Source organism: Corylus avellana, chromosome ca1 (assembly GCF_901000735.1).
Source record: "Corylus avellana chromosome ca1, CavTom2PMs-1.0".
Classification (NCBI taxonomy): domain Eukaryota; kingdom Viridiplantae; phylum Streptophyta; class Magnoliopsida; order Fagales; family Betulaceae; genus Corylus; species Corylus avellana.
The window spans coordinates 7,723,985-7,733,778 of record NC_081541.1 but is presented as its reverse complement, the minus strand read 5'-3'; the positions used below and the strand labels follow the sequence as shown (position 1 = coordinate 7,733,778).

The window sequence follows — 9,794 nt, the reverse complement described above, 5'->3', positions numbered from 1 at the left end:
GAAAATACATTTTTTTTTTAATTTAAAAAAAATTAAATTAAATTAAATAGGTGCCACATGTCAACATTTGATTGGTCCACGTGGAATTCCGTTAAGTCAACTAATGGTCAACTGACGGAGGACTAACTTGGTCTATTATCAAAATTACAAGGGAAAAAAAATAAAGTTGGCAAACCCTAGGGGGTATGAGGTATTTAACCCTTTTTTTATACTCCAACTATAGAATTGTTGTTATTTTTTTTTTTTAGAAAAAAAAAAAAAAAAAAAGGCCCCGCTAATACGAACCCGACCCAAAACCCAAAACTCTGGGCTGGACTCCAGAATCCATGGCTGCCTTTACAACCTCGCCTAAATCCCACCTATCGGAGATACCAACCTTTCTCTGCGGCAGAGCTCTCATTCCTAAGGGCATGCTCCGCCGCCACCAACTACCCTCTATGGAACTCCCTCGAACCTCAGAATCCACAACCAGACTTCTCTAAAGCGCTCTCTTTCTCTCTTTAGGCATAGACGCATGTGTAGCTTCTCTAATGACCGCCTGTGTGCGAGCTTCAAAAGCTTTAGCCGCTACCACCACCATCACTGCTTCAAACCCTTTTGCTCTCAAGGTACGCCTCCTCTTCCCCTTATTTTCTTCTTTCCACAACTGCCCCACTAGCACCAGCATAGCTACAATCTCTGAGACCCATTACAGAGACCTTATTTTCAATACCTTTGAAGAGAAGTCCTGGGCTTTTTGTAACATTAATGAGGTCTCCGATCAATTCCGAGCTGTTATTGTTGACCCCGACTTGTTTATCCGTGTCCTTAATTCGATCCGGATTAGACCCAGAATCGCTCTGCGGTTCTTCAGTTGGGCCGAGGGCCAACCCGACTTTCAGCATTCCGAGTTTGCGTTTTGTGTGATTCTAGAAATCCTCGTCAAGAACAATTTGATGAGGTCGGCATATTGGGTGGTGGAGAAGGTGATTAGTGTAGATATGAATGGAATTGTGGATGTTTTGGTTAATGGGTATGTTGGTCCCGAGGTTTCGGTTAAGCTTCTCGATCTTTTGTTATGGGTCTATACCAAAAAATCAATGATTGAGCAATGTTTGTTAGTTTTCAGTAAGATGATAGGAAATGGGTTGTTGCCGGATGTGAAAAATTGTAATAGAATGCTTAGGATATTTAGGAAAAGAGACCTTGCAACTAAGGCTAGAGAGGTTTATAGATTGATGGGTGAGTGTGGGATTAAGCCGACAATTGTTACTTATAATACTCTGTTGGATTTGTACTGCAAGGAAGGGGAAGTGTCGCAAGCGCTAGAGCTTTTATCTGAGATGCAAAGGAGGGGGTGTTTTCCGAATGATGTGACGTATAATGTGTTGATTAATGGGTTGTCAAAGAAAGGGAAGTTAGCGCAGGCCAAGGGGCTGATTGGAGAGATGTTGAATTCGGGATTGAAAGTTTCAGCATACACCTATAACCCATTGATTTGCGAGTATTGCAAGAAAGGATTGCTTGTTGAGGCATTAGATTTTCAGGAAGAGATGGTGAATAGAGGAGCTAAGCCTACTGTGGCAACTTTTAATATGTTAATGTATGGCCTTTGCAAGTTGGGAAGAATGGCTGATGCTAGACAACGGTTTTCTGATATGTTTAAGAAGAACGTGATGCCAGATGTAGTTTCATACAACATTCTAATATATGGGTATTGTAGGTTTGGGAACATTCGGGAGGCTTTTCTGTTGTTTGGTGAGTTAAAATGTAGGAATCTCGCTCCTACTGTTATTACCTATAATTCTCTTATAGATGGCCTTTGCAGGTTGGGGGACTTGGATGTTGCTTGGCAGCTCAAAAAAGAAATGATCAACCAAGGGATTTGTGCTGATGTTTTTACTTATACGATTCTAGTAAATGGATCTTGCAAGAGGGGTAATTTGTCAATGGCTAAGGAATTCTTTGATGAGATGTTGCAAGAAGGGTTGGAGCCCGACTGCTTTGCATACACCACTAGGATAGTGGGTGAACTGAAGCTTGGTGACACATCCAGGGCGTTCAGCATGCAAGAAGAAATGCTAGCTAGGGGTCTCCCACCTGATTTGATCACCTACAATGTTTTTGTAAATGGGCTCTGTAGGTTGGGCAATTTGGAAGAAGCATGTAACTTGTTGCAGAAAATGGTTCATGATGGTCTTGTTCCTGATCATGTGACATATACTAGCATCATTCATGCACATTTGGAAAATAGACATCTTACGAAAGCCAAAGAGGTATTCTACGAGATGCTGAGCAAGGGCTTATCCCCTTCAGTTGTGACTTACACAATATTGATTCATGCCCATGCCAGTAAGGGGATGCTTGAACTGGCATTTGTGTATTTATTGGAGATGCAGGAGAAGGGTGTTTCGCCAAATGTGATCACCTACAATGTTCTGATAAATGGTCTTTGCAAAGTTAGGAGAATGGATCAGGCTTACAAGTTTTTTGTTGAGATGGAAGAAAAAGGAATACTTCCAAATAAGTATACATACACTATTTTAATAAACGGGAACTGCAACATGGGCAATTGGCAGGAGGCTTTGAGACTGTATGTGCAGATGCTGGATAGAAAAATTCAGCCTGATTCTTATACACACCGTGCACTTCTAAGGCAACTAGACGAAGACTACAGATTGCAGGCAGTGCAATACCTTGAGAGTTCAATTCTAGGTAGCAAAGACACTTCTGAGGTAAGGACTTGATATATCCATTATGGCATTCTGGCTCACTCTGGTGATTGGTGACAGAGCGCCATATTTGTGCTCCCATCCAAACGAAAATGGTTACAACAACCGTTGGTAATTATCCTTGGGATGATACTTCAAGTAAGAATTGCTTCCTTCAAAGTTCACTTTTGCATAGTATATTTTCCATATCTTGTCATAATCTTCTGGGCCCTTGATCGATTTACAGGATGGAGCAGCTGATGGGTAAATTTGGTAATTGGAAAAGTCAACTGTCGAATACTAACTCATTTTTGATCCATTACTGATTGCAACTGAGCAATACTTAAAACCAGTCCTTGGATCTGGATCACTAATTACATAGTTCAGAGGCATAATTTTGCTTCAAAGAGTCAACAACAGGTATACAGATAAATTTCACAACTGTATCAAGTTGTTTCAAATAAATCTTGTCATTAATAAATCTCTAACAAGATTATATTGTATTTATTCATTCTTTTCAATATTTTTTGGAGGAAAGGGTGGGAAGGATGGGATATTGCCTTCATCCTGTATGAGTGATTGTAATTTTTTATTATTTGTAATCCATGTAAAGATTTTTGATGTATGGTATATTTTTTTTTCTCCACAGTTGCAAGTAATTACTGGATTCAAAATGGTTGATACTCTATGATCAGTGGTCCCATGGAAAGTGGAAACTTCTAATTCCATAGATTAAAACATTGTGAGAGAAAAGCTAATCTTCTTTATATCATAAATTTGTGTTATAAACCACTGTTCTATAGGTCAAAGTGTTTCCACTTGTAATTTGCTATACAATTTTACTTGTCAAATGTGCTAACAGTTTGCATGCTACAGTTTGGTCCTGTATTTTTCTCGTTGGCAGAACTTCCCCAGTTTCTCTTTCAGAAACCTAAATCCTTTGTTTACAGATTCAATGAAAGAAAAATGAAGTTATCGGGGGTTATTTTGTGGAGGATGCTTTCTTACATCATTGCTAAAATGGGTGTGCCTGTGTCGATTTGTTTTTCATCAGAGATGTAGTATATTATCTAACCAATGTTTCTTTTGTTTGCCAAGAAGAAAGGGAAATGAGAAAAGTAAAATATCACAACTAATTGGAGCTGTATCAGGTAGTATTAGTGCATCTTCCTTATGAAGAGGGGAGTTATATGTATTCAGCATTTCAGACCATTGGACTTATTGGTGATGATTGCTAAGTTTTTTTTCTGCTTAGGCTTCAGATGGTGATTGCGAAGTAGTCCATGAGGTCTAAGGTTCGAATCCCCTTGAGTGCAAACAATTCTTTGGGGCCAGCCCGCTGGCGAAGCTAGAGTATTAACCGATCCATGTGGAGGGGGTGCTTTACATGGGTCCGAGGTTTACCCAACAGAGGTAGGTACACGAAGTGGCTCTGCCTCAGAGGGGTTCCTTGTTATTAAAAAAAAAATGGTGATTGCTAAGTTTTTTTGCATAGGCTTCAGATGGTGATGTAACAGACAGTGTTGTTTTAAATACTTCTATAGGAGGAAGACGAGAACACTTCCACTGGAGGAAGATGAATCAGTGATTGAATTCTTCTTTTACATGTCTTTGGATTCCAAGCATTGAACTTAAAAGTTTCTCCTATGTGTTTTCTGTTAGCTGGATATTTTGAGGGTTTTTTTCTTTTATTTTCCATTGTCCATGTGTTTGGATTCAAGCCTTGAAGATTGGATTCTTGAATAATAGAGGAAACATTTGCACTTGCATCTAGACTGTTTATTTCTGTGTGTTGTTAATTGGTGCTTCTAGTACTTCTTCCAATTCCTTTTTGATGACAGGAAACCCCTCTAAGGCAGAGTTACTTCGTGTACCTACCCTTGTTAGATAAACCTTGGACCCGTGTAGATTTAGTGATTAGCTAGTGGTTGGTAATTTGTTCCATTTATTTTAGTTGGGGTGTCAGGTTGTGGTTATTGTTGTTTTTTTTTTTTTTTTACCCTATTCTGGGGTGTCAGGTTGCACAAGGATAATCACCTCTCTATGGATGATTTGATAGCAGACATTTCTTTGAAGAGACTCGATTTGCCATGAAGTAGTTTCCTGACTAAAGATAACCTGGGTAAGAGTAGTTGATTCCTGTTAAAATGACTGGGAAATATTATGGTACAGATTGAGATGCTCCTACTGGGTCTTTACTCTAGCTGTTTTGCAGTATCAAGTTTGAATGCATTATACAGCCTAATACCTTTACTAGCAAATGTAGGTTCTAATCAAAATTTGACTGTTTGATATTAGCTTTGTATCATTGATGTACATGCGTGCTTTGCCTGAACCAGATGTGTTGCACATTTCACCTTTTTTTGGATTCACTGTTCTTTATTTTAGAGAATTATGGAAAAGTTCAAATCTTCATGGTGTTTGCTTTGGCAGTGTGAATTATCTGTAATCTCCTGCATCCCCATTTTATAAAGAAGGGGAGGCTGCTCTCCCCTGGAGAATAAATAAATAAACTAATAGTTTTCTTTTTGTTTTGTTTTGTTTTATTATTCTATCTTGGTTTCTTCTGATGTAATATGGTCATGGGAGTTATTTTACATTTCTGTTCTGTTCTTGTTTTTTAAAACTCTTTTGTTCTTTCTTCTGTTTGCTGGGTAGAGAGAAGGAGCTGCTCTCTCTCTATACATGGTTACTTTGAAAAGGATGACTACATGCATCTTCCTCCTAGTTTTGAAGAAAAAAGGTAAAAACTTAACAAACCATTAGATGGTCTAAAACAAGCATCAATACAATGGTTTGTTAAGTTTTCTTCAGCACTCATTGATGTAGGATATAAATAACTGAAAACAGATTATTTATTATTTGTCTGATCCTAAAGGTCATAGTTTTAAACCTATTCTTGTTTTTATAGATGATGTCATAGTGGCAGAAAATAATTTCATCTTCGTGAGAACAAAGAGGACTCAATTGCTTTAACAAATGAGACAATATCAATTCTATAATCTAGGACATTATTCTCTATCAAATGTTTTGTGATGATTAAATTGGTACTTGTGTTAGAATATTAATTAATTGATTAAATTTTTTTTTTTTATTATCTTAAGTTTTTTATCTCGGCTTAATTCCAAATTCCAAAACGTGATTAACAATGTTTGCACTTCGGACTTGGAAACCATCGGTGAAGATTAGGTCACGTGATTAATTTGAATTGAAATTATGGGTTATTTAATCAATGAAAAAAAAATAAAGCTAACAAAGTTCAGTCTTACTATATTTTCAAGAGTGGTTTTTACTTTCGATTGAGTATATCTCGACTTTATTGACAAAAACAAATCAGGATGGCTAAGGCGCAGTGGACATATATAGTTATATATTTGACCCTAATTAAAATGACTCATCATTCATGCTTTGACTCCCTGATAAAAAATACTAGTTCTGATCTGTCTATCAGCATCTTTTTCTATAAGGCGTTTTCTTTTTCTTTTTCTTTTTTCAGATTGCCTATTTACAATGCTGTCAACATAGCCACATTGAAATGAATGTGGACATATGCATATGGTTTTTTTTTTTCTATTCAACATATGCATATAGTTGTTGTCACGTTATTTCACTTAAAATAACATTAAAACTTGACGTTGTATTTTTTCCACAAACTATATTTTCTTATATTTTCCATTTGCAGGAGAGAGAGACAACGCACACATTATAATTCTGCTGTATTGGAACCCATGTCTGATATGCTATTCGACAGAGCATGTACATAGGCACAAGCAAATCTGGGGGCTTTAATCCTCTTATTTTAGGTGATATAAAGCATCACCAAAAGGATTATTTGTTAATCTAGATCCCTAATGATATTGTTAACCAAATCCTCTATTATTTATGTATTGTTCGCTTTTTGACAACTAACATTCTATTCCACCAAAATGCATCTCTTACATAAGAGGTAGTTTAAACAATTTTCTCTTTTACTAATAGGAAATACATTTGATGCTTAAGTCAGTATGAGATTTAGAGGAAGAAAGTGATAAGGCAAAAATAGTAAGGTGTTCATAAATAATGTACCTCTAGCAACTACTTTCCCTTAAATGTGGAGTATTTCTTTTCCTTGAATGGCATTAGCCAAGTGTCTTCCGGTTGTAGCCTTGTAGGTAAAACCTTGGTTGAGCGTGACATTTTGTTAATGTCCTCTAATATACCTATCTACTTCATAGGACCTGAGATAAAGAGACTCATTGGAACCAGACAACTGGGCCCAAAACCACAAGTCCTTAGAGGATGGGGAAAGGCATTTTGCAAAGGATAACCACCTTGCCACTTCATCCAAACAGTCTCAATATTCTCAGCAAGGAATCAAAAAAATGTCATTAATAAAGCCATTTGACACCTGATAACGGTCGCAAGAGGCAAGGAATTAGGTGTCACTATCCTGTTAAGTTCGTACCACACCAGCTGCCAACAGGCGACACCTGACAAGGAACGTACTTCACTAGAGAATGTTAACTGAATGTCACACCCAACCAGGGTCCTATCCTATCACTAGACGACACCTGGCTAATGCCATGCAAAGAAAAGAAATACTCTGCGTATTTAAGGGAAAGCAGACCCCTCTTGGTAAATTCTTTTTGAACATCCTATTATTATTGTTTCTCTCTAAATTCCCTAATTACTTAAGCATCAAAGGTATCTCCCACCGACGCTCACGACAAGCCTCCGAACTTACCTTCATGAACTACATTATCAAAGCCAAAATATTTAAAAAAGTTTACTCGAGACTTCCATTGTATAATAAGACCAACTTGTCACCTCCGAAATGAACTTATTCGCACCATTTCTACTTCTTTGCTGCCTCAAGCATACAAAAAACAAAACGGGTATTTTCCAGAAAAGGATCTTAACAATGGAGTCCTTGCGGAAAATTAAGGAAGACGATCCTCCCTCTAGCTCACTCAACATTACATCTGTTGTCTAACGTCTACCAGTTGAGAGAGAGACAGAAAGAGAATGATTTGGTTGTTCTTCCTATGAACCAAAGGCAAAGACAACCTCACCCTTTTCGAAAAATCCAAGCCCGGGTTCGCACAAGCACTAGGATAGTAGGATGTCTTGTTTTGTAAGCAGCATCCAGGATATCATGCCAAAAGCCCTTCGGGTTCCACACTACAAGCAATGACAGCAAGAAACCGACAATGGTTTCCAACTTTTGCTGTCGATCAATCCTAAGATGTCACCACTAAATTTTGTGACAAACAAAGACCCTCTTCGAAAAGCTCAGTTTTATGACAAATTTCCATCAATTTTTATTCTCTAGTTTGTTTAACTTTTTCCTTTGGCTGCTCCGCCCCCTGCAGACTACAAAACTACTCCATTGCCCATTTCTCTGTTTCAATTTCTGCCCATCTACATTAGGAGGCAAAGACAATGGCTGCTTTCTCATATCCAGCCTCATATAATATATTCAGGTGCTCTTCCAATAGAGACAATCATGACCACAAGCAGAAGCTGAATAACATCAGAATTGTTGGTGCATCTGGGAGGAGCTCTACAAAGGCTGATACACTGAGCCAAATGGCTGGAGTGGCAAACACATTCAATTCAATCTCCAATCCTGTTGTGGAAAATGGCTGCATAGCCAAGGAGGAGCTTCGACAGAATATTCCGACGAAGAAGCAATCAGTGGATCGTCATCGTCAAGGGATCATCATTGAAGGAGGTGTCGGGTACAGGCTGACTGTTGTCATTAGGTCCTATGAAGTTGGTCCTGATAAATCTGCAACTCTTGAGAGCATCCTGAATCTTCTTCAGGTGATTTTGAATTATTCATTTCAAAATGGGGATTCAACACATTTTATTAAAAATGAGAAAGAATCGGGTAAATATGCAGGAAACAGCATTAAACCATGTGTGGATGTCTGGACTTCTGGGCAATGGATTTGGTGCCACACGCGGAATGGTAAGGAACAATCTCATATGGGTTGTCTCAAGGATGCAGGTTCAAATCGATCACTACCCAATCTGGTAATTAGTCCTACCATCTTCCTCATATTAACATTCAAAATATGGATCCATTAATAATTCTCAGTCTCAATGCCTACAGGGGAGAGATTGTGGAAATCGACACATGGGTTGGAGGATCAGGGAAAAATGGGATGCGGCGGGATTGGCTAATCCGAAGTCAAGCCACAGGCCATGTATTTGCACGTGCCACCAGGTAATTATTTCTTGCAACGTTTTTCCATCACATCTCTTCGATATATGCTAAAACACTCTAAAACATGAAATAGCAGCACCTGGGTGATGATGAACCAGCAAACAAGACGGCTCTCAAAGATGCCAGAAGAGGTGAGAGCTGAAATATCACCCTGGTTCATAGAGAAGCAAGCAATCAAAGAAGAGTGTCCAGAGAAAATCATTAAGTTGGACAATAAAGCAAGATATATGAACTCCAATTTGAAGGTAAAAAGACAACAGAACTTCAAGACCTTATTCGTAGCCAATATTCCATAGCTCTCAAGAAGCAAAAGCTGACTATTGCAATTTCACCAATTCTTAGCCCAAGAGAAGCTATTTGGACATGAATCACCATGTAAACAATGTGAAGTATCCGAGATGGATGCTTGAAAATTATGAACTCAATCTAATTTGCTCTCATTTTTTGACCCATTTTTTAACTCTTTGAGTTGCTTCACCAACAGACGATTCCGGATGAGATTTTGGAGTCCCACCAACTATCAAGTATCATACTAGAGTATAGAAAGGAATGTGGGAGTTCAGAGATAGTCCAGTCACTTTGCCAACCCGACGAAGATGGAATTTTGAAAGATGGATTGAGACAAAATAATGACATTAGTCTACTCAATGGATTTTCCCTGGCATCCGAAATCCTGGGCTCGTTTGAGAAGCTACCATTAAGGTATACACATCTCCTCCAAGCTGCAGGTGAGCGTCAAAATGAAGAGATTGTTAGAGGAAGAACTACATGGAATAGAAAGATGCCCATCATGCCTTTCTCCACCTAGCCAATTGAGAGGGATTTATAAAGCTTATCCCCCAAGAACAAAAAGTGTGACATTCCGGAGCAAAATAAATGAAAGTCGGAAAGGA

The 9,794-nt window shown here is 38.3% G+C and overlaps 2 protein-coding genes across 4 annotated transcripts; both read left to right on the top strand.

The window, feature by feature from the left end:
* The first annotated feature begins 323 nt into the window (after positions 1-323).
* On the top strand, positions 324-4,464 carry LOC132167470 (pentatricopeptide repeat-containing protein At1g22960, mitochondrial). Of its 3 annotated transcripts, XM_059578459.1 has the most exons (4): positions 324-2,849; positions 2,938-3,110; positions 3,340-4,103; positions 4,235-4,464. In XM_059578459.1, exon 1 carries the CDS (start codon positions 531-533, stop codon positions 2,724-2,726), a length of 2,196 nt encoding a protein of 731 aa, XP_059434442.1. In that variant the 5' UTR covers positions 324-530; the 3' UTR covers positions 2,727-2,849; positions 2,938-3,110; positions 3,340-4,103; positions 4,235-4,464. The 3 variants fall into 3 exon arrangements, with proteins under 3 accessions (XP_059434442.1, XP_059434440.1, XP_059434441.1); XM_059578457.1 differs by having other exon boundaries at positions 3,340-4,464; XM_059578458.1 differs by lacking the exons at positions 3,340-4,103; positions 4,235-4,464 and having other exon boundaries at positions 2,938-3,334.
* A 3,075-nt stretch (positions 4,465-7,539) lies between these two features.
* Positions 7,540-9,709, top strand: LOC132167471 (palmitoyl-acyl carrier protein thioesterase, chloroplastic-like). Its single transcript, XM_059578460.1, has 6 exons — positions 7,540-8,495; positions 8,575-8,708; positions 8,788-8,901; positions 8,978-9,146; positions 9,244-9,310; positions 9,384-9,709. The coding sequence occupies exons 1-6, from the start codon at positions 8,112-8,114 to the stop codon at positions 9,707-9,709; spliced, it is 1,194 nt and encodes a 397-aa protein (XP_059434443.1). The 5' UTR covers positions 7,540-8,111.
* Positions 9,710-9,794: the final 85 nt, after the last annotated feature.